At 34.6% G+C, this 26,410-nt stretch overlaps 1 protein-coding gene across 2 annotated transcripts in view; it reads left to right on the forward strand.

Moving 5' to 3' along the window:
* row (zinc finger domain-containing protein relative of woc) overlaps positions 1–26,410 on the forward strand; it is a 249,864-nt gene that overhangs the window by 37,387 nt on the left and 186,067 nt on the right. For both annotated transcript variants that reach the window (XM_090404758.1, XM_090404759.1), the window contains one exon: positions 11,107–11,871. In XM_090404758.1, coding sequence (XP_090260884.1) covers positions 11,107–11,871 — 765 coding nt within the window. The remainder of the gene's footprint in view (positions 1–11,106; positions 11,872–26,410) is intronic.

Here is a 26,410-nt window from a genome sequence, read left to right on the forward strand (position 1 = left end):
TACAGGAATTCCTTCATCAAAAGAGCTTTGAGTAGTTTTAATATGTCTTCCTCTTCAAATACAGAAGAAATAGTGTGCATTCCTATCCCTTATGTACATGGCATTAGTGAATGTATAGCAAAAGTTTTAAAAACCACTGAATATTTTTGTTGCATTTTGACCGATCAGAAAAATCTCCACCTTTCTCACTTCTCCTAAGGACGAGCTTCCACATCTTAATTATCTAGGTGTCTACCAGATTCCTTGCTCTTGTGGATTATCTTATTTCGGACAAACAGGAAGATCTGCCTCTATTCGACTAGAAGAACACCAGTCTTATATTCAGTACCTTAAACTTGAACAGTCTGGACTTGCAGAACATGCCATCTTAACCAGACATAGAGTTCATTGGAAAAAGACAACAGTCCTTCACAAAAGTTGGTTCCTCGTAGAACGGCTTTATAAAGAAACATGTGAAACTTTACTCTGCTCTCCTAACTTAAACAGATCCGATGGTTTACGTCTATCCCCTTTATGGGAGATAGTACTTTACAAATCAGCTAACTTTCCTAACTTTTTATTGTATATGTAGTTTTTTTTTTTTTTTTTTTTGTTAGGAAATTTTATTGACCTTTTTAGTTATCTTACACTAGCTACTTAGGTGGTGCTTTTTGGAATTGTCAGTTATTGTTTAATTTGAGTTTAACATGTACTGAAGATGCCTGTGACACACAGGCGAAAATTATATTATTAAAAAAATCTTTTTACGTGAGATTTTCCTTGTAGTGATAATCTTATCTTGACAACCTCTATTTAGCTTGAACCCAGCTTGTTCTTCTCCAAGTTTCTCTTCCACAATTTTTCTCAGGTATCTTACCTAGAGCACTTAATAGAGAAATTCCTCAGTAATTCTCATATACAGATTTATTCTTTTTTTTTTTTTATAGCTGGAAACTATGAGATCTCTACTCCAATCATCTGGAATTCAAATTTCTGACTAGAAATTCTACTTCTATATCTCAATATTTGAGCATCTCTAGTTGAATATCATCTACTCCTGCTTTCTTTCCACGTTTCAAGTTTTTTACAATGGCATTTTCCTACCTCAAGTATTGATATGTACTCCTGTTTTTATGTTGGGCTCATACATGAAATATTGGTTGGTCAACCTATAGTATATTAGTACTATATATGGGAAGAGAATTTGGAAATGGGGAACTTGGTCATATTGTATTGAAGGCCTGTGCATTATATTCCTTGGGAAACACATGGGAGGAAAGACTGTTCCAGAATACAGCAGCAGCAGTAGGGATGAAGGAGGAGGAGGAAAAGAAACTTGTTCTGTGCTTATGGAGTTTGACCGTGAACGATTTTGGAGTAACTGCACATGCTTCATTGGAGATTTAGTAGAGGCAGGGGAAATTTGTTTTGATGCTAGTTTTGATGAGCATTTTTTACCATGGAAATATTTATGGAAGATGCATGCAGTATATACTAGATGCCTGTGCTAGAGTGGTTGGAGTGAGTTGATAAGAGATAAATCGTTAGTCAATCTGACTACTCTCTTCTGTATTATGTCAAGTATTTGTATGGAGTGCTTGGAGCACCTCCCCAGATGTGCAAGTAGTACTTGATGGATGGGCAGATTTATAGAGTTAATAGTTGTTTATGGGTAAAGTAATGCCTTGAACAAAAATGCCAATAGAGATCTCCTCTTACCTAGAGATTTTGGTATTGTCAAAGGTAAGTCTGGAATATGTTTAGATTCTTATTGAAAATTGTTCACTGTTATGTCCCTGCTTGTTTTGTTTAGTAGTCTTACAAAATAATTACTCCAGACTTTTAGAATATTTTTATCTTCATTTTTTTCATGTCACCTTTATCATCTATGATTCTGTTACAGCATTCTTTCTTCATTTCTAAGCTTTTTCATTAGCCTCTTGAACATTGCTACTGTCCTGATATTTATCTTCTATATGCCTATTGAAATGTTTCCATGACTTTTGTTTATTACTTTTACATGTAGGTTAGCTGTTTTACATTTTTCTGTGTATTCTTTTAAGGAATCTGAAGACTTATTTTCTAATAAGGAACTTCTAGGTATAGAGAAGAAAGCTTACCAGAAGTTCTAGGAACTTCTGGTATGCTTTCTTCTTTTCCTGGACTGCTTCTTTAACTTCTTGTGTCCACCATGGTCTTCTTATTTTTCTCTTTTTGCAGACAACTTTGCCATATGCCTCCTCAAATTAATCAGTGTTTTGGAAACACCAAGGTTGGGTTCTTGTTTCCAAACTGTTTTATTTTTTCTTCAGTAATGTTTTGTATAGTTGAGTCTACAATTCACCTTTAAAAGCTGCTCAACTTTACTTCTTTATGTGACTTTCTTACATACTATTATTTTCAATGTGATATCCATATTTATCCTACTTAGCATAAATAATGTGATGGTCACTTCCAATTCCAGATCCTTTGCACACTCCTTTATCCTGAACCAGCATGAAGGTATCACCATCAACAATGAGATAATCAATAAGCCTTTGTCTTTTATTTCTTGTATCTTCTCTCTACATTAACTTGTGCACTTCTTTATGTTGGAACATGGTGTTATTAATGACTAGCCCATATCTTGAGAAGAAATCCAACATGCACATTAACTTGTAAAATTAATGCCTCTTAATTTTGGTATCAGGCTTAATGCCACTTTTCTTCATAATGTGATCAGCATAAATGATGATGAATAAGAGTAGAGATACTGTACACCCTTGTCTCACTCCTGATTTTATATCAAACCATCTTCCTCTGCTTCCTTCAGTTTTAACTGTGAACTTGAAACTCAAATATGGATTGTGCATTGCCCTATATATAGTTTTTTTTTTTATTTTTTTTTTTTATACTGTATAATTGTAGTGTTAACTGATATAGAACCAATAAAATTGGAATAAGCAATAATGGTATCAAAAAATAGAAAATCAACCAAATTAGATGGCATAAATACAGAGCTTTTAAAATATGGCAGAGAATATTTACATCACAGATTCCTAAAATTAATAAATAACTTGGAGGAATTTACATGTTCCATCAGATTGGTTAAAAGCCAAGGTCATATCTATATTTAAGAAAGAAGACAGAGATGATTGTAGAAATTATAGAGGAATAAGTTTATTAAATATAGATTACAAAATTTATAGTAAAATCTTGAATAAAAGAGTTAGAAATATTGCAAACAATCTACTCTCAGAAGAACAAAATAGTTTTAGACATGGAAGATCATGTATAGACAATATTTATGTGCTACAACAAATTATCAAAAAAAGACGAGAATTTAATTTAATACGAGAAAGCTTTTGACAAAATACACATTGAAAAAACTATGGAATATAATGAAAAAACAAGGATATCCATTATGTTTTTTTTGGTACAAGCTATACAAAGTTTATATAAAGATATAAAAATACAGTTAGGTAATAAATTAACAGAAGAGGTTGAAATAAATCAGGGTGTCAGACAGGGATGTAGCTTATATCCAACTCTATTCAATATATATTGTTCAGATTATTAAAATATGGAAAACAACAATAAAACAAGGTATCCAGTTAACCAGAAGAACTGTTATCAATATGGTGCTGTATGCAAATGATCAGATTATATTATAAGACAATGAAGGTGACCTTCAAAAAAAATCAATTTACAAATTAAACAAAATATACCAACAATACAGTTTAAAAATTTCACAAAAGAAAACAAAAATCATGGCATTTAAAGGTCAAGATCGTGTTAGATCAAAAATGTTATAGAAAATAAAATAATAGAATGACGACACAGTTTAATTATTTAAGCTGCATAATAACATATCTAAAATATAAAGGTATAGATGAAAAAATAAAGAAATTGTAGGAAATCTGTGTAACAATTAAAAGGACACTGAATAAAAAAACAAGACAAGAAACTCAGCTAAAATTTTATAAAGTAATGGCCACTCCTACTCTATTATATGGTTCAGAAACATGGATGGCTAAACAGAAAGATGAAAGTAAAGTACAAGAGATGAGATTTTTAAAAACAATTAAAGGATGCACAAAATTGGATCATATAAGAAATGAAGACACCAGAAAAGAACTAGATATTTATAACATAAATGAAAAGATCAAGGAATATAGAGAGAATTGGAAAGAACATCTATCTAGAATTGAAAGATTGGCTACCAAAAGAGATGGATAGATATAGACCGAATGGAAATAGAGAGAGAGAGAGAGAGAGAGAGGAAGACCAGCAACAAGATGGAAAGACCAGTGAAGCCAGAACAGGCAAATGCCTAATCCTTGAAGAGAAGAATTGTAGTGTTTTGAAAAGCTTTTCTCTCGGCACTTTGTCATATGCCTTTTTGAGATCTACAAAACATAAATACAGATCCTGTTACATTCTCAGTACCATATTATTTTATTTTAATTCATTTTATTTTAATTTTATTCATTTTAAGACAAACTCAGCTCTTTGTCTTAAAATGAAAATCTGATCCTGACAACCTTGCTTTGGCTTATTCTTCTCCATGTTTTCTCTCTACAGTTTTTCTTAGCCTCTTCTCAAGTATGCTTACTTAAATCTTACCTGGAATACTCAGCATGGATATTCATTGTAATTCTCATTGTTTTATGTATCTTCTGAAATTTGGCCTTCTTATCGGGACTTTTGAATTATTCAGTGCATCCATTGTAAACGTTTATATCTCCATATTTGAGCATTTCTGGTTGAATACATTAATTGTATACTGCAAGAAATTTATTATGCTAGGGATGGATGCTTAGGAGTACAGAGATTTGCATTTCAGAATTGGGTAAAAATAACATGAAAGATCACTTAGATACTAAAGTATAAGATATTTGTTATCCAAGTAGGGATAAAAAAGATATTCCTCTTTATAAGACTGATACAATCTCATTCTTTACTACTGCACTCAGATTTGGTCGTGAATGTTTTGGTTTAAGAAAGTGGTAGAGGATTCAAGAGAAGTGACCAAGCTGGTGTCAGTTCTGTGGGGTCCTTCCTGTGAGAATAGATTGAACATTTGCAAGTTACAAAAATTGGTTGATATGTGGAAGACAGATATCATAATTCTCCCTCCTAGCTGACAGATTATATTCAAATTGCATGTTTCAAATCATCACTCCAAAACAAATTATGGTAACATAATATATTTTGGATCAGTTGTTATCAATTGATAACAACTGATCCAAAAAAGTGGTAGAGAAGAGAGCAAGTTGCTACCCACTAAGATTGTGGCTATTTTATAGCCCATTCCCTTCTAAACTGAAAGTTTTTACTGTAAAGTACAATTTGAAACTATCATCTCATTGTCTTTCCTTGTGTGTTAGCTCAAAGCTAAGTAACTTTGTCTCTTGGTAATGTAATTTAAGTTCCAACAAGGCAATTGATTCTATCTGCAAAATTATGGCTGTTAATTGCATGCGTTCTTCTAGTCATTTGATTGTTATGTGGGAGGACAAACTCTACCACCTCCACATGAGACCAACTAATTCACCTTCAGTTAAAAAGCCCTGATAATGGTTCTGTGCATCCTAGACAGGATTCAAACAGGTTTTTCCAACCAAAGGGCATCATCAAAACTGTGCCACACACATGCACACAGTTTTTTTTTTTTTTTTAAATAATAATAAGTAAAGTAATCTGGTATTTTTTAATTTTTTTTTATTTTTTCTCAGCCTATATATTCTGCACTGTTGGGTAAAGGCCTCTCCCATTGCTAGAGGGTTAGGTTTACTTCTCCTATGGTGATCCATTTCATCTTGGGAGAGTGTTTATACATTTATATGACTGAATGTATGAAGGTGAAAGACAATAATAAACATCCATGTACATGGCAGGATTTGAACCTGCAGCCTTTTGGCTGGAGAGCGGATAAGCTAATCACTCAGCCAACCAGGCCAACGGTATTTGAATTACAAAAGTTTTCCTGTACAGCATCACTAATCAGTTTATAGAACTCCTACTTATTAGAATATATCATTAAAAAGTAGGGTCTTGGCTGAGTAAATTTTTTCATGGAGAGTAGGATTGCGTGTAATTTGTCAAGCCCTGTGCATGCACGCATGGGCTTTCTTCAGTCTCACTATGAATACAGACACATATTTTTTGCTAATTTGTAATGGCGGAATAATTTGCTGAATTTTAAAAAGAACAGAATGAGAAAAAGGGATCCCTTTTGTATAAACACTCCAAAGTTGATCTGGAGATGAAAACTGTTTATTCACCTCTTGATGTTTCATAAGGGAGGTCAAACAGCTGAATTGAACTTTTTTTCTATTTTCTCATATTATTTATACCTTATTAAAGTACTTTGCATTAATAATTCCTGTTGAAATCTAATTTGTATGTGAATTCTGTGAATCAGACTAATAGAAATAATCCTTAAAACATAACATACGAGGGTGTTTTGAAAAGTTCTCGACCATAGATGGGAACACTATCGGCATATTTTTTTTTTTACAAGTTGGGACATCTGTCGTAAGCATCCATGTGAAATTGCAAGTCATTCTATCAAGTAGTTTGTTTTATACAGCTGTCTGAAGCAAAAGTGTTGTCTGTATTCCCTTGAAATGGATAAAATTAAGTATCGTGTGGTTATAAAATTCTTTGTAAAAGCAGGTTTAACGGCAAAAGAAATTCATTCGAAGTTCATAAAAGTTTATGGACACTCTTCTCCTTCGTTTTTGACAATTAACAAATGGGCTGCCAAGTGTAAATGTGGCCATACCAGCCTTGAAGATGATCAAAGTGTAACACCACCAGAAATCATTGATCAAGTGCACGATTTGATTAGCGAGTCAAAGTGCATGAAATTGCTGAAACTATAGGCATTTCAAAAGAACGTGTAGGATATATTTTGCATGAACAATTGCAAATGAAAAAGCTTTGTGCAAGATGGGTGCCGTGCTTGCTCACAGCAGATCAAAAACGCACTCGCATGAAAATATCTGAACAGTGCTTGGAACATTTTAACAAGAATAAACTGATTTTGTGCATCGATTTACTACTATGGATGAGACTTGGATTCACCATTACACACAGAATCCAAACAGCAGTCAAAACCGTGGACAAAAGCCGGTTGTTCAGCGCCAAAGAAGACAGTCGGTTCCATCAGCAGGAAGGGTCATGGCATCGGTGTTTTGGGATGCTAAAGGCATTTTATTTATTTATTATTTTGAAATGAGTAAAACAGTAACCGGAGAATATTATTCCAATCTTTTAACCAGACTAGACGAAAAAATTTGTGAGAAAAGACCCGATTTGCAGAAGAAAAAAATCATCTTTCATCAGGACAATGCACCCGCCCACAAAGGTGTTTTGGCAATGGGAAAATTATGGGATTTGCGCTGTGAATTGTTGGAACATCCACCCTATTCCCCATATTTGGCTACCTCTGACTTCTATCTTTTCCCAAAACTAAAACTACCTCACTGGTCAGCATTTTTCTTCGAATCAAGAGGTAATTGCAGCTATAGAGGGGTATTTTGAAGATCTTACTGAAAACCACTAAAGGATGGGATAATGGCACTGGAGCATCGCTAGAATAAATGTATTAGTCTTAAGGGAGATTATGTTGAAAAATAAAAATAATTTAGAAATTATAAATTATTTTTTCTTTATTAGGCCGAGAAGTTTTCAGACCACTCTTGTATGTGGACTTACAAAGCAGGGTCTACGATAAATTAAGGAAAGAGATTGGTGATGTGCAGTGGCTCGATTGGTTGAAAGGGAGAGAATTCAGTAGTGGCTGGGATTTGGTCCAGAATAAATTACTTATGACAGTGCTAGATTGTATTCCTAAGGTTTGGAGGATAAATAAAGCAGGAGTGAAATGATTGAATCGTGGAGTGGAAATTGGCACATGAAAAGAAATTGGCTGAAACAGAAAAGGAAAACCCTAGAGAATTCTATCTTTATGCTGCGAGTAGAAGACAGGATGAATAATGGAAGACTGACTTTAGTTGCTGCAAATGGAACAAGTCACATCTGTTGAAGATATGGTGGAAATGCTTAATGAGTATTTTCTTAGTGTATTTCATGTAGAGGACTAAGAGCATTGGAAGGAGGATAGACAACCGGCAGTTCAAGAATTGAAAATGTTTCGAATTTTAAGTAACATCAGTGTTAATAAGGCTGTGGAATTGAATGGGCTATCACCAATATTAAGGGAATGTGCAAAAGACCTGGCTATACCTTTTGACTTGGTTGTTCAACAGAAACTGGCAACATGAACAGTCCCAAAAGAGTATAAAAAAGGAGAAATAGTGCTACTGCATAAGGAAGAATCCAACTGTAGTAGTGTCAAACTGTAATATCTTCAACTTGCTGTATATTTTATCTTTATTCTATTTCCTAATTCTTTATATTTATAGCTTTACTCTAATGCACTTTTTCTCTCTTATCCTTTCTCGTTTATTCTACTGCATACTATGATTATCTGCCTTCTGTATTTACTAGTCGAATGCCTATGAATACTGGAAATTTATTTGTCAGACTGCGCCACCAATATATCATTTAATTGGCATAAGACTAAATAAAACTTCCGGTAGATTTCCCTCTCTCTCACACACGAGTGAAGTTTCTTTTATCAATGTTTACTTTAACAGTCGTGGTTTGTAAGTAACTGAACTGCGTTTTTATTGCCTTAAATTATTTCCTGCTCACAAGTCCGATTTATTTAAGAACAGTGCAGTTGTAAAATAAAAGATCAGGCCGCACTCTTTTAACAAATAATTAAAACACATTTATTTACAAATTATACATGAATTAAACAATAGGGAGATTGCTTTCTCTATCCATTTATAAAATCTTTATCATAAATTAGAACCATTTTACTTTAACACTAATTAATTTCTTTAACTCACAATCTTATTTACTCTCTGCTTACAAATTCAACTTATTAAACTTCTAGTGTACTTGCAAAGAGGTTTGCTAACTCTCAGTTAAGTTATCTTTACAATTTTTATATCAACTTCCAATATGTCAATCGATTTTCTTAATGACACTTCTTACTGCTATTAACCAAATTCTTAAGGCTTTCTATAACATACTATGAGAGGAATTGTACAAAGGTATGGAACTTACAAAGGCTCTGTATCGCATATTCAATCAAATGTCTTGCACAAAAAGTTCTAAGGCAATTCTTTCATCTCAGATCTTGAGCTTCCTCAGGAATGTCTGGCTTCAGTAATATCTCATCAGGAAAATCGCGGACTGTGGTATTCATACAGCTCTGGCAAAAGGTTGTTCTCCCACGGCAAAAGCTTTTCGAGCTAAGCTGCCTCGGGTAATTTACATCACCTTTTCTTCTCTGCTTTGGCTCGCCAAAAATTCCTGGACGACTGCCGTCTCCAATAGCTCGAACTGCCGCTAACTCTCAACCGGGATCCCTCTCTCTCTGGTGTCTGGAAGTCCTCTCTCTCTGTGACCTGGAAGCTCCTCTTTCTGGCGATGGACTGGACCTGGGAAGCCCCTTATGCTCCTCTCTGTCTCCTTTTATTTTGCGATCTCGTGACCTTGCACTAAGGGTAGTAAACCCCAAAGAATTTGGCATGACTCTTTTATCTTCTTTTAAGTTTAACCTGCTCTTTGTTCTCCTCCATGTAATCTTTTGATCGTATTTTGCCGGGCGTAGAAACTTGTCTCTAAAACTACAGACCTCTTTGATACTTTGCTTCTCCTTTTGGGGCCGTGGAAGCTTCTTTCAACCTAGCGGCACTCTTAGATACTATCTTTAAAGGTGTTAGCGCAGTAAGCAACTCTTATATACAAAACTAGTAAATAACTTTTCCTGTGCTCTTACACATAACTATATACATATACGAAGTTCCCCTGGAAAAGCATTGCCTTTGTTTTTGACGTTAAAACAGTAAATACATTCACTTCCCACAGGGTTAACTACATTAATATTTTGCAAAATATACATAAAAACAAACAAGGTTGTTTACAGTTCTCATGGGACTTGACCTATGTAAAAAATCAATGTAAAGTGCTTTGATATTTTTAAGCTACATCGAGTTTTTACAAAACTGATGTTGGACAGATGCTAGTTAGAGACAGAATACAAATGTGAATTGATGAGATTAGAAAGCTTTTGAGAGAGCAGCATGGGTTTGTTGGGGGGGGGGGAGGTCATGTAATAATTTGGTTACATTTTATAATAGGATGACTAGCATATTGGATGGGGGGGGAGATGCTTATACATTACATGATTTATTTGGATTTTGCTAAAGCATTTGATCGAGTACCACATGATAAACTACTTGAGATTGGGCAGGATAGGGTTGGATAGTCATTTGATATCTAGGTTAATGGTCTCATTGACTAATAGGAGCCAGCAAGTTGTGTATGGAGGTGCAGTCTTTCAAAAAAAGGAAGGTGATAAGTGGGGTGCCCCAGGGCTTTGCTCTGGGACCACTGGGTTATAATAATGTGACAGTTGAGTTAGACAAGGGGAATGGATGCACCATGATAATTTTGGACTTTGCTAAAGCTTTTGACTGGATTCAGCATGGTAGGAGGCTGTCAAGTTTTAGGACACGGGATTCTGTTATAAATTACTAATTTTGATAAGAGGATGGCTGAGTATCAGATATCAAAAAGTGGTGTTAGGTGTGAACTAAAAGATTTAAGGTATCTAGTGGCATACTACAGGGATCATTCCTTAGTCCATTGTTATCAGTTTATATTATTGACATTAATTACATTTAATCTCCTTAGTTCTGTGAAAGGCTTATTTATAGTAAGAATTGGATGTTGGGTTAGGAAGTTCAATGCTCAGATAATAGACAGAAGTCAAAATAATCAGCACCAGAATAATCAGTAGTTTTATGATTCTTTGTATATTAGCTCAGAGTTTGGAAAGTTTATGTAATTAGGAGTAGGAGGTCAGAAATTATTTAACTCGCTGTATATCATTTTTTTGTATTGAAAAAATTGATAGCATTTTGTGGAGTAAAGCAAATTTTGATTTTAACATGATTTGGAGTAGTATTTAGCTGAATAATGAAATTTTTAATTTCAGTATTTATTTATTTTTTGTGACTTTTGCAACTTCATTCTAATCTATTTTTAAATCATTTTTAGGAAGAAGCAGAAAGACCAAGGTCAGCCAGGCGTGCAGCTCGCTTGGCAGCAGAAAAGATTTCTAATACTGTTCGAAAATATGGACTTGGACTTGTTAGTCCGAAAAAGGAAGAAAGGATGAGAGAAAAACATGATTATAGTAATAACAGCAACAGTGTTGGTAGCATTACTACTACTAATAATAATCATCACCACTCTAATATAATTTCTCGACATCAGCACCATGAACTTGATCTTATGATGGAATGTCAAGAAGAACTTTTATCATCAGTACAAGTTGAAGCATTACTTAAGGAACAACTTGAATATAATATGGTAATGAAAACTTTAAAGGCTCTGAAGAATTCCAATGCTAAAATAATCTGTGCTCCAGCAGATTCTTGTGAAGACTCCACAGCAGATTTGACAGCTTCAAATATAAATTCCAGTGTACAATCTCCAGTTATTACTGATGTTTCTTCTCATGCAAATAATGTGTTTCCTACTCGATTAGGCATGGTGATGCCAGCACGAACTCCTACACAAAGTTTATCACAACGGCCTGGAAGGCCTCCTTCCTTGGCACCTGGAAGACCAACTACAGTTATTCTCACTCCAAGAACTCCCAGTGTAACTCCTATGACTACTATACAACCAAGGCCTAATGTTTTGACTCCAGCTCCTGTACAACTCCAGTCTTCACCGTTAGTTGTGAATCAAAATTCATCAGCAATACAGGTTCTTCGAACTGTTCCCCAGCAGCAGACTATTCTTATTGCAACAAATGTAAGTATTATTTTATTGTTTTCTATAATGTAAATATTTCACTTCAGGAGGATGAATTGTTTATGGCATTCGAAAGCAGAATTTCCTGTTGTAAAAATATACAATCACTGAAAACTGATCGATTGTGCATTTTAACTTTTAATGGAAATTAGGGATTGTTTATATCTTTCGAGAACCTTAATACAGTTAGATTTTGAATTGAAAACTTGAATAGATGAAAAAGTAATCTGATTCATCATGTATTAGCTAACAAATACTGTATATTCCTAAAAATTTGCTATAAAAAGTGAAGGGCGAATTTGAAGAAAATGTTAACTTTTCATCCTGTTTAATGTAGTCTTGTTTTTACAGGTATTACTGATTTAGGCCATGCGTATTCCAATTCATATTTATATCATATGAGATAAAAAGATTTTGTTCAATACAACAATAATAAAAATAAATTTATATCTTTTTTGTAAGTTTCATAGAATGCATGTATAGGGTTTATTTGTTGTTGATATTGATATATATGTATATATAACAGTCAATTATTATACAGGTAGCTATAATAATTTAATTGCTTTTTTAAAATTTGTGGAATTATACAGTTAACAGTCACTCTAGCAAAGACCGTTATTACAAATTTGGTCAATAATAAAAAGTCCCAACTGTGAAGTTCCATAAATGAGTGCTATTCTATGGCAATTTGCTGTTATCACACTATAACAAGTATTCTTGTATAATCCCTGTGGATTATGTAATGAGAGTTGATATGAGCTAGTGAGTGCTTGCTGAAGAGACACGATTAAGGTATATGTTAAAAAAATAAAGTAACTATAGTGAAAAACACACATTCATGCACACACTCTCTTGTTAGTATTTAGTTTATCTCTGCACATTCATTTCTTCTGTTTTGGATTTATAATTATGATTAAAGCTATTAAGGTTCTGAGGCGAGTATGCCTTTTAATTGTGTGCTTTCTTTGACTTCAGTATAAAAATATCCTACCACCTCTGTATGAGCTAGCTAATTCAGTTGAAAAGCCTATATAAAAGTTTCTCATGTCCTAGACTGGATTTGGATCCAAGGCTTTCTCCTGGTTTTCCATGCGATTAGCATATCTGTTCTTGAACAAGCTGTGGATTTAGATCCCAATGCACTGTAGACTGATGCCGTTTTATTAGTGTGCCTTGAATAAAAAAAAAAAAAAAAAAAAAAAGAGCAAATTTCATGTTATTCACAAAGAAAAACAGGCACTATATAGTGTCTGTTTTTGCTTTGTGAATTATTTAAAGCTAAACTTTTTTTTTTTTTTTCATGATCAATAAAAATGGGTAATCACTATAAGAACAAAATATAATATTTTTTATCTCTACAGAAAACTACTATTTAAATTAAAGGGATATTAAATTCCACATTGTTTTAAAACCGAATAAGAAACTCAAAGATTGGAATCAGAGAGTTTCATGCCGAATGTAGTAAACTATAAAAGTATCGGCGATTACTAGTGTGAGCTAATGCAAGTAGTCGTAGTACAATCTCAGGCAACTCGCAGCAAAGGTGGTAAAGTTCTGATCGCTATTCTTGGTATTTTCCATAATGTAAAAACACATTTCCTAGGAAATGTAAGCTGTTATTACATTATGGTGGTAGGTCACTACCCATACTGGTTTCAGCCTTTATTGAGGCTTCATCAGTGAGTAGCTAGACCAAATAAATACCAAAGGGTATAGCGAAAAGAACTTATACACTCTGCTATATGAGTTGTCAAAAAGGTGCAACCATTAAGTTACTTAAATATAAAGAGCCAATAGGCTTCATTTCGGCGATATAAACATATCGCCTACCCAGGCTGAAACCAGTCTAGCTAGTGACCTCCCACTATAATGTAATAACAGCATACATTTCCTAGGAAATGTGTTTTTACATTATGGAAAATACCAAGAATAGTGATCAGAAATGCAAGTTGCCTGAGATTGTACTACATACTAGGACTACTTGCATTAGCTCATGCTAGTAATCGCCGATACTTTTATAGTTTACTATATTCGGCATGAAACTCTCTGATTCCAATCTTTGAGTTTCTTATTCGGTTTTAAAACAATGTGGGATTTAATATCCCCTTAATTTAAATAATGTTTATATCGCCAAAATGAAGCCTATTGGCTCTTTATATTTAAGTAACAGATAACTACTTTTTATGAGTTATTGTTCCTACAGATCTCTCCACTGATTTGTTAGGTATTTCTACTATGTTGAAGTAAAGAGCCTGTTTACATTCCATATTTCTTCTTATTACAAAGTGAAAATTAAATGGCAATTACATTTTGCCCTTTTAGTATGCAATTAGAAAGTTATCTCAAATTCCTTTTTATACACTCCCAAAGGGTGTAAAGGATCTTTTGATAGTACTCCATTAAAAGTTTCATTACTAACTTACTATCAACAATTTTCTTCCAGATTAACCTGTTATCTCTCAACATTCCAACATTATCACATCTTATATTTCTGTCTTTTAAGGCACTTCTGACTGTATCAATCCATCTACATTTTGGTTCCTCTGAGACTTTCCCTGCCATCCTGGCAAAGAACATTTGTTTAGCTAATCTTTCCTCTCCCATTCCATTTAAGTGAACATACTACCTTGCTGCTAACACATTCTTGAATGCTAACAGTGTCAAGTTCTTTCCTGATATCTTCGTTTTTAATATGACACTACCATTGTTGCCATCTGTTCAGTCCCCTAATGTTTCTGAGGATTCACATATCTGTGGTCTTTCCAGTCTTTGAACAACAGTTTTATTCCTAATCAGCTCTCAGATTCATAAGTTAAAATTGGTTTGAATACTGTCTTGCATACAGCTAGTTTAGGGTTATGATTAATCTCTCTTATTCATTATACCAATTTATTATTGTTATCAATTACTACTACTACTACATAACACCTCCAGGGAGTAAAAAGACTCATCGAGGGAGGGCACCTACTCTGCAACTCTGTCTCAACCACTCAATCCACCAACTACATCAAATCACAACTAAAGTCATCATCTACGCCAATGCTATATACTGCCCACCACCACAAATATTTTCACAGACAATCACAAACATCTATGCTCAGGGCAGGATTCGAACCTGCAGCCTTGAAAGTTAAAAATATTCATCATTATCATCAAATTTCTGCCATGTACCCTCAAGGGGTGTACAGGATATGATCGTAGTACATGAAAAAATTACATCATTACTAACTTCTTATCTACAATTTTCCTCCAAATCAGCCTGTTACTTGTCACTCCAACATTATCAGATCTTATATTTCTACTGTCTAAGGCACTTTGTACCTTATCAATCCACCTATATCTTGTTCTTCCTGTGGGTCGTTTTCCTGCCAACCTGGCAGTGAACACTTGTTTTGCTAATCTTTCCTCGCCCATTCTGTTTAAGTGACCATGCTACCTGAGATTAGCTCTGCTAACGCATTCCTGGATGCTGACAATGTCAAGTTCTTTACTAATTTCCTAGTGTTTTACTTCTGACCCAGCTCTCAGATCCATAACTTAAAACTGGTTTGAACACTGTCTTGTATACAGCTAATTTAGTGTTCCGACCAATTTCTCTCTTATTCGATATGAATTTATTCAGTTGACTTCCTACCATACCCGCTTTGTTGATTCTGTTTTCTATTTCCATACTTAATTTACCATCTTCACCTAAAAATCATGCCTAAGTAGCTGAAATGTTTTACTGGTTCTACAGGTTTTCCTATCACAATGCAGTTGACATTTTCAACAATTCTGCCTATTTTCATTGTCTTTGTCTTTGACCAAAGACTAGAGTCCGCAGATATGAGAGTTCTTAGAAAGATTAGAGGTTTGAACAGATAGCATCAATGGCAATATCATATTAAAAATGAGGATATTAGGAAAGAACTTGACATTGTCGGCATCCAGGAATGCATTAGCAGAGCTAATCTCAGGTGGTATGGTCACTTAAACAGAATGGGCGAGGAAAGATTAGCAAAAACAAGTGTTCTCTGCCAGGTTGGCAGGAAAACGACCCAGAGAAAGACCAAGATATAGGTGGATTGATAAGGTACAATGTGCCTTAGACAATAGAAATATAAGATCTGATAATGATAATATTGCAGTCTTGACAAGTAACAGACTGATTTGGAGGAAAATTGTAGATAGGAAGTTAGTAATGATGTAAATTTTTCATGTAGTACTATGATATCCTGTACACCCTTTGAGGGTACGTCATGATGATGATGATTGTCTTTTTATTGCTGACCTCCATACCATATCTATTACAACAGTTATTCAATTTAGTCAAGGAATCTTGCAGACTTGTAGCAGATTTATTTAGAAGTATAACGTCATCCACATAAAGCAAAGAGCTGACATTACCATCTCCAATTTTGATATCATGTTTAATACCATTTTCCTTCATAATGTGATCCATATAGATAATGAATAGCAGAGGGGATAATGTACATCCTTGTCTTATACTAGATTTAACATTAAACTATCTTCCTGTACATCCCTCAATTCTAACTGCTGACTTACAACTCAAATAAAGACTAAGTATTACTTGATATAATGCCCCATTGACACCATATAACTGTAGCGTATTGAATAGCTTCTCTCTTGGCACCTTGTCATATGCCTTTTCCAAATCGACAAAACTTAAATACAGATTTTTGTTATATTCCCATGATTTCTCAACTGTCGTAAAGTGAAGATCTGATCCTGACAGCCTCTATTGGGCCTGAATCTAGGTTGTTCTTCACCAAGTTTTTCTTCCGCAATTCTTCTCAACCATTTCTCAAGTATACTTGCATAAATCTTACCAGGAACACTCAGTAGGGAAATACCTCTGTAATTCTCACATTCAGTTTTATTTCCCTTTTTATATATGGGTACTATGAGAGCTCTACTCCAATCATCGGGAATTCGTCCCTCTGTCCAGGCTTTCTGAACTATGCAGTGCATCCACTGTAAGACTTTTACACCACCATACTTCAGCATTTCTGGTCGAGTATCATCTGCTTCTGCTGCCGTTTCACATTTCAAGCCTTTGATGGCTTTTTCTACTTCAAGTATGGATATGTATTCCTGACTGTATGCCTGTTCAGTGTTTTTTACCATTGTGCTATCATTACTTGTTTTATTTAGCAATTTTTTGAAGTAATTACTCTATACTTCAAGTATATCTATTTCTCCTGTTTTCATGTCATCTTTATCATCTCCGACTCCTTTTATAGCACTGTTTCCTCAATTTCTAAGCTTTTTCAACAACTTCCAGAATATTTTGCCACCTTCTTGATATTTATTTTCTATGTTCTTGCCAAAGTCCTCTCAAGACTTTTGTTTAGCTAGTTTTACAGTGTTTAGCTTTCTTACATTTGTGTCTGTATTCTCTAAGAGCACAAGCTGACTTATTTGCCAGGAACTTTTGATATGCTTTCTTCTTTTCCTTCACTACCTCTCTAACTTCCTGTGTCCACCATGGAGTTCTGATTTTTTTTATCCTTGCAGACAACCTCATCACATGCCTCCCTGGCTGAATCAATCAGGGTTTTCTTCAAGGCTTGCCACTGCATCTCCAAGGTTTGGTTCCTGTTCTCAAATGCTTTAATTTTTTCTTCAATAATCTTTGTGTATTTTAGTCTACACCTGAGAGTTACTGAACTTTTATTCGCTTTAAAACTTTCTTACATGTTCTTCTTTTCAATATGAAATTCAGTTTTATCCTGCTCAAGACTAAATAGTGATCACTTCCAATTTGAAATCCTCTGTACACTCTGGTGACCTGCACCAGTGAGAAAACATCACTATCAACAATAACATAGTCAATGAGACTTTCTTATTCCTTGCCTCTTCTCTCCATGTGAATTTGTGCAAATTTTTATGTTGGAGCATTGTATTAGTAATTACCAGTCCACGTCCTTAGCAGAAATCCAACAGGTATTTGCCATTATTATTAGCTTTGCTCTTTTCTCCAAATTTTCCCAATATATTTTTGTATGTCGGACAATCATTTCCTACTCTGCTATTTAGATCCCCAACAAGGACCAACTTTTCCTTTTTCATTGTGTCAGTTGCTTTCTCTAAAGCCTCAAAAAATTCCTCCACTTCTACTTTAGTGGAACCATAGGCAAATATAAGTCTCATTGTCCAGTTCCCTGTTCTGATATTTGTCCACATCACTCTACTTGAGACTGCCTGCCATTCAAGAAGATTAGCCTAGTATTTAGTGTTGAATACTATGGCTACTCCTTCTTTTCCTTGATTGTCATTGCCTGAATATAACATTTTGACATTTTGTATTTATTGATCAGAAAGATCTCACCAGTTTTTGTCTTTTTTGTTTCAGTCACCCCTATTATGCCGATCTGGTACTTATCTAATTCTTCAGGTAGCTCCATTTCTTTGCCATTCAGGCTTCTTATGTTGATAGTACCGATCTTTAACTCTGGTGATGGGATATGTTTTCAGATTTGTTCCAGTAGCTGACTTTTCGTTGTTCGCCCTGGTTCCCTGGCGAAAACAACGGGGGCCCTTCTATAACCGAATGATGCCTCAGCCGGCATGAAATTTTTTCATGTTATACCATCATTTTGTATTTTGGTTTAAGCCAATAAGAAAAGAATTTGGTCAGCTAAATCCCAAATTAAAAATCCCAAGTTAAAAATATTAACTTTTGCAAACTTGTAGCTCCATTCACTTGTCTGTTAATACAATGACCTTCAAAAATTATTCATCTGCTCTATTGCTACTAGTTCTCCTTACTTTAGAAAATTACTGTATATATAATTATATACATATATTTAATGTATTTATATTTATTTACATATATGAATTTCCAGAAATAAATATTATTTTTGGAAATTTTCCGTGTTAGTCCACAAAAAAATGATATTGATAATACTTATTGCTGTTTTACCTATTAGATCATTATAGGCAAGACTTCAGGAACACTTCCATGATTGCAATATACCAATTCCAGAGCATCTAAAAAATTGTAAAAGAAAAAAAATTAAAAAGAGTAAAAACCAAAATAAGAACAAAAACCCAAACATCTGCAAAACAGAAATTGCAATCCACACACTTGAACAGAAGCATACCCTGCATATCAAAAAAGCCATCATATTAGACTTACAGAATAATGAAACAATGCTAAGGATATCAGAAACTATAGTCATTAAATGTGACAAAAACTCCATAGCATCCATCTCGCCTATCATACTCAGATGGCTCTGTTGCTCTATTACATCATCAGAAAAAGCCAGTCTCCTGGCTTCACACTTTGCCTCCAATGCATGCATAACTGACAGTGGTAAATGCCCCCAAACTGCCTAATATACAATGCACCCTATATCCTTTTGCCAGAAAGAGATCCAAAAAAATATTGTCTAAATTAGATACAAAAGTCTCCTGACCCTGATGACATTCCTTTAATTGTCCTGAAGGTTTGTTTACCAGAACTGATTCCTATCCTATGCTGCCTGTATATACTCTCTTATCTACTGGTATCTTTCCCACAGCCTGTAAACTGGCCTATATATATATATTCAAGCCATTCCCAAAAAGGGCAACAAATCGCTGCCATCTAACTACTGCCCTGTTTTGCTCACCTTAATCCTATCTAAAGTAATGGAGAAAAGCATTAATTCCTAACTCCTGCACTTCCTTGAAGGCACCCAGCTAATATTTGACCTTCAATATGGATTCCGTCACTCACAGGAGATCTACTCATATATATTGCCTATCTCTGGACAAATGACATAGAGAAGTTCGGTGAATCTCAAGTGGTTGCACTTGATATCTCTAAAGCTTTTGACTGGGTCTGGCACAAAGGCTTACTAAGCAAACTCCCATCATTTGGTTTGTTCTCAGGACTTCTGCAGTTAGATTGCCAGCTTTTTTGTCTGGACACACACACACTATGTGTGATGGTAGACGGTTCCTTATCCTCTCACCTTTCAACTAATTTCACGGTTCCACAAGGTTCTGTTCTCCCACCAACCCTCTTCCCTCTCTATATATCAGTGACCTACTTCAGTTGACCTCTAACCCAATACACAGTTTTGCAGATGACAACACATTGCATTCCCCCCTTACATTTGATAAACCTTACTCTGTCCAACTTGCTCAACCTACAGAACATCAGCCACCACTACCCTCAATTCTGATCTCCAAGCCGTCCTCCAATGGGACTCAAATAACCTCGTCAATTTCAATGCTAGTAAAACCCATGTCTGTCTTATTTCTCGCAAAAAAGAACCATTTTCTCACAGTGTTATTTTTGATAAAAACTCAATTTTTCAGATGAGATGAGATCTCTCTCTCTTCTTGGAACTATCTTGACATCAAGCCTCTCCTGGCATAAACAAATCACAACCATTGCATCCTCAGCTTCTACAAAACTAAGCTTTCTCTTTCACTCAAGACGTTACTTCACCTCTGAACAGCTGGCGTGGGGCTCCTAAGAGTTCCCTCAAAATTCTTGACTCAATACAGAGAGCAGTTAGATTGATTAATGACCCATCTCTTACCAACTCACTTCCTCCACTTTTGCACAGACGTTTTCGTTTCTGCAGTTTGTGTATTCTATTATTTCCATGACTAATGTTCATCTGAAATAGCATCAATAATTCTCCAACACACACAGTACTAATTTCATTAGTACCTAACATCTCTTCACAGTACACCTTGAAACCCACAGACCAAATTTCTTTTCCTCCTCCTTCATTTCTGCTTTTGTCATATCATGGAATAGCCTTGACCCTTATGTGTTTCCCAAGAAATACAATATACTGGCTTTTTAAATCAAATGTAAACAATCCCCCCCCCCCCCAACCCACATGCAGTACTAATATACTACAGGTTGATCAACCAACCTCTCGTGTATAGGGCTCAACAATAAAAAAAAAAAAAAAAAAGTTTAATCTCAGAGAGTTGGAAGCTCTACAAACTGCAAATTAGGTCAAGATTCCTACCAATAAAGAGTAACATGGAAAATCCGATGCAAATATAAAGCTTACATGACATAGACTCCACTTTACCCATGAGCTCTAAAGATGACACTTAGTCAAAACGTCTCATACCTTGTACTCCCATTTTTTTTACCTGTTTTATCTTTTCTTTTTTTAAATTTTGCAGTTCATTCTTGATATGAGACCATTATGAAATCACTGTGTATTTTTTGGTCTTTAGTCTGCATATTTTTAATTTCCATCTATTTTTATCACTATTCTCTCCCCCCCCCCTTGTTTTTTTTTTAAAGTTCTAATGCATTTATTCAATGGTAGTTCTAGATGGTTTATAGTTCATTATTCATAGTTCATTTTAATGGTTTAAAATTCAGTTATACATTCATTTTTTTATCAATATATTTCTGATGCCTTTCTATAAAATGTTAATCTTCAGGATTCTATAAAGTATGTCATATATTATTCCTTTTATATTACTTTTCTTTTAATTTTTGTTTTTAAAATTCATATAATCAATGTTTTAATTTAATTGGAGTAAAATAACCAATGATGTAATACAAGACGTTACTTTATGAAAATAGGCGAAATAGCTGTAAGTATCAATACATATATATTCCCATTTAACCCTCTCTTGGTAACATTATCCTATCAGCTAAATAGTAATGGGCTCATAACAGACACCTGCAGTACTAGTGACTTTTCTCTTCCAGGATGCCACTTCCCCATATTTGACTACATTATCTGATAGGCAGATTCTTGGCCAGCTCATTAATCTGTTACCTAATTCCATCTCTCATTTTAATTCCCAGCTTGTCATGTGGATGTCTATCAAAAGCTTTCCCAAAATCTAAATATGCACATCTCTCTCTTGTTTTGTGCATTTTTCACATTGTAACATGAAAGCAGACTGGTAAAACATTCCTTCTCTTTAATAAGCCTGTGCTGAATATTACAGAGAATGCTGCTGTTATTAACTCATTTCCAGATCCAAGTTTGCACCAACAATCTGCGATATCTGAAATTTGTTTAGATGTGAGCACATCTAAAACAACTTCTAATATTAACAGATTAGCCTGAAGATTCAAAGATAAGACAGGATTCAAGCTTATCATCTGCATTCATCATCATCATCATGTACCTTCCTCAATACCAGGGTGCAGCACCATGTCCTTCCATTTCTCTCTCTCAGCAGCTCTTCTTTTTGTTTCAGCATAGTCACATGATCTTATATCATCAAACCATGTCCTTCTTTTTTTTACCTCTTGATTCTCTTTGCATAATCTTTCCTTCTACAACTGTTAGTGTCCTCTGATCCTCTCAATACATGTCTTGCCAGTCTCAGCTTTCTCTGGATCATTTTTTGCAATAAAGATTTCTGTGTTTTCATTCTCTTTCTAGTACCTCTGCATTTGTCACGTGTTCTGTCTATGAAATTTTCAGGGCTCTTCTGTAGCACCACATTTCAAAGGTTGTGCTACAGAAGATAGCAACACATCTCTATCTGTTGTCTTACTCTATTCTTGAATACCCAGGTCTCACTTCCATATGTGAAAACTGGCCAAACTAATGATCTTATCATGTGGTGTTGCATGAAGCTTGTTGAATATAATCATCTTCCTTTCAAGGAATTGGACCCACTTGGTTCATTCTGGCTTCATTTCATCTTTTTCTTGGTTGTCACTGACTTCTGTGTCCTCCAACTGAGGAGTTTTGAAGTATCTTTTTGTGTAGTCCTGAACTGTCCATTTTTTCAGTATGTTCGATCCATTTCTTTCTATATGAGTTTGTGAAGGGAATGCTTAAGGGTCAAAGCTGTATAACTGAGAAGAGACCTCCACATAGCCTTTAAAGAAATGCAGAGAACTGACCAGGACTTCTAACCTAATGTGTAATCCTAACCTTCTCGTCTTGCACCCTGTTAGATATCTATCTGAATACTGAATGAACGAGGATGAGCTGGCAATTTGGGATTTAGCCGACCAAATTTTATTCTTATTTGCTTAAACCAAAATAAAAAATAATGGTGCAACATGACAGAATTTCATGCCAGCTGGGGCATCGCCCGGTTAAACAAGGCCTCCCGTTGTTTTCGCCAGGGAACCAGGGCAAACTGTGAAAAGTCAGCTACTGAAACAAATCCTAAAACCTACCCCAACTCAACATCACCAGAGTTCAAGATCGGTACTATCAACATAAGAAGCCTGAATGGCAAAGAAATGGAGCTAACTGAAGAATTGGATAAGTACCAGATTGACATAATGGGGTGACTGAAACAAAAAAAGCAAAAACTGGTGAGATCTTTCTGATCAATAAATACAAAATGTTATATTTAGGCAATGACAATCAAATGAAGTAGTAGACATAGTATTCAACACTAAATACGAGGCTAATCTTCTTGAATGGCAGGCAATCTCAAGTACGGTGATGTGGGCAAATATGAGAATGGGAACTGGACAGTGAGACTTATGTGCGCCTATAGTCCCACAGAAGCTTCTACTAAGGTTGAAGCAAAGAAATTTTTTGAGGCTTATAGAAAACAACTGACACAATGAAAAAGGAAAATTTGGTCCTAGCTGGGGATCTAAATAGCAGAGTAGGAAATGATTGTCAAAAATATAAAAATATATTGGGAAAATTTGGAGAAAAGAGCAAAGCTAATAATAATGGCAAATATCTGTTGGATTTCTGCTTAGGACATGGACTGGTTATTATTAACACAATGTTCCAACATAAAATTTTGCACAAATTCACACAGAGAGAAGAGGCAAGGAATAAGAAAAGTCTCATTGACTACGTTATTGTTGATGTTTTCTCTCTACTGCATGACACTAGAGTGTACAGAGGATTTGAAATTGGAAGTGATCACCATTTAGTCTTGAGCAGGATAAAATTGAATTTCATATTGAAAAGAAGAATATGTAAGAAAGGTTTAAAGGAAATAAAAGTTGAGCAGCTCTCAGATGTGAACTGTAGACTAAAATACACAAACATGATTAAAGAAAAAATGAAAGAGTTTGAGAACAGGAACCAAACCTTGGAGATTCAGTGGCAAGCCTTGAAGAAAACCCTGATTGATTCAGCCAGAGAGGTATGTGGTGAGGTTGTCTGCAAGGATAGAAAAATCAGAACTCCATGGTGGACACAGGAAGTTAATGAGGCAGTGAAGGAAAAGAAGAATGCTAAACACTGTATTTTGAGCTATTTCAAAGTCTCGGGAAGACTTTGAAATAGCTCAAAAATGAAAACTGGAGAAAAAGATATTGTTGATGTGCAGAGTAATTACTTTGAAAAATTGCTAAATGAAACAAGCAGTGATGACAGCATAGTGGTAAAAAACACTCAACAGGCATGCAATCAGGAATATATATTCATACTTAACGTAGATAAAACCATCAAAAGCCAAATGTAGAAGGGCAGCAGGTATAGATGATATTTGACCAGCAATGCTGAAGTATGGAGGTATCAGTCTTGCAGTGGCTGCACTGCATAGTTCAGAGGGACAAATTCCAGATGATTGGAGTAGAGCTCTCATAGTACCCATATATAAAAAGGGGAAATAAAATTGAATGTGAGAATCATAAAGGTATTTCCCTACTGAGTGTTCCTGGTGAGATTTATGCAATTATACTTTAGAGATGGTTGAGAAGGATTATGGAAGGAATGCTTGGTGAAGAACAACCTGGATTCAGGCCAAATAGAGGCTGTTAGAATCAGATTTTCACTTTATTACAAATAGTTGAGAAATCATGGGAATATAACAAAGATCTGTATTTAAGTTTTGTTGATCTGGAAAAGGCATATGACAAGGTGCTAAGAGAGAAGCTATTCAATAAGCTACAGTTATATGGTGTCAACGGAGCATTATATCAAGCAATACTTTATTTGAGTTGTAAGTTGGAATTGAAGGAAGTTCAGGAAGATAGTTCTATGTTAAATCTGGTGTCAGACAAGCATGTACATAATGTACAGTACATTATCCCATCTTTTATTCATTATCTGTATGGATCGCAATATGAAGGAAATGGTATTAAATCTGATATCAAAATTGGAAATGTTAATCTCAGCTCTTTACTTTATGTATATGTTATACTTCTAAATAAATCCAGTACAAATCTGTAAGATTCCGTAACTAAATTGAATAACTGTTGTAATAGATTTGGTATGAAGCTCAGCAATAACAAGACAATGAAAATAGGCAGTAGCATTGAAAATATCAACTGCATTGTGAATGGTTTTACTATAGAAAAAGTAAAACTTTTCAGCTACTTAAACATGATTTTTAGTGAAAATCGTAAATTAAATATGGAAATAGACAATAGAATCAATAAAGCTGGTATGGCAGGAAATCAACTGAATAAATTTATATGGAATAAGAGAGAAATTAGTCAAAATACTAAATTATCTGTATACAACACAATGTTCAAGCCAATTTTAACTTGACTTAAAACACTTGACCAAAGACTAGAAACTGCAGATATGAGAGTCCTTAGAAAGATTAGGGGCATGAACAGATGGCATCTATGGCAATATCATATTAAAAATGAGAATATTAGGAAAGAATTTGATACTGTTAGTATCCGGGAATGTGTTAGTAGAGCTAATCTCAGGTGGTATGGTCACTTAAACAGAATGGAAGAGGAAATATTAGCAAACCAAGTGTTCTCTTCCAGGTTAGCAGGGAAAAGTCCCAGAGGAAGACCAAGATATAAGTGGATTGATACAGCAAAAATTGCCTTAGAAGGCAGAAATATAAATTCTGATGATGTTGGAATCTTGACAGGTAACAGATTGATTTGGAGGAAAATTGTAGATAGGAGTCAGTGGTGATGTAAATTTTTCAAGTAGTGCTATCATATTCTGTAAATCTCCTTGAGGGTACACATCAGGAATTTGATGATGATGGGTTTGTGTATTGTCTTCCAATACTGTGTCAACTTTTAGTTCTTTGCTTATTTTTAGTTTTTTGTCCCCGAGAGTATAGCATGCTATGTCCTCCATTGGAATTTCAGTTCTCCACTATTTGTTTTTTATTCTGCAGTTTTTCTGGTTCATAATTTTTGCCAGATCTTATTCTTTATACTTTTAACTTGTTTAGATTTGAAAATATTATTGATTTTAGGAAGTTTGAAATTTTGGTATTAATGTCAGCTTCTTTTATATATGATATAGTGTATCAGCAGTATTTAAAACATTTAATTTGTTCTACAATTTTATTTTCAATCATGATTTTACTTCTGACTGGAGATAATCTATCTGAAGCCATGATTTTATTTGTTGATATTTGAACTCTAAATTTTTTTTAGCAGTTGTGTTTAAGGAAAATATCAAACTCATTCTAATGGAACAAGTGTGTTACTGTTACTATTAACTAGACATTCACTAGTCTACTGCTTTATTACTTCAGTTGACTTAATTTCTGCCCACTCACCTTAGTTTCCATCTCATGTTTCCAATGCACTTAGGCTCTGCATAATGCCCTATTTATGATGATGAAATATCTTGAAGTGTTCATTAAATAACTTAACTCAATCCTCCTCTTTTGTGGTTACCAATTAATATCATAA

Source organism: Typopeltis vanoorti, chromosome 15 (assembly GCF_054136105.1).
Source record: "Typopeltis vanoorti isolate ZY-2024b chromosome 15, IOZ_Tvanoo_1.0, whole genome shotgun sequence".
Taxonomy (NCBI): Eukaryota; Metazoa; Arthropoda; class Arachnida; order Uropygi; family Thelyphonidae; genus Typopeltis; species Typopeltis vanoorti.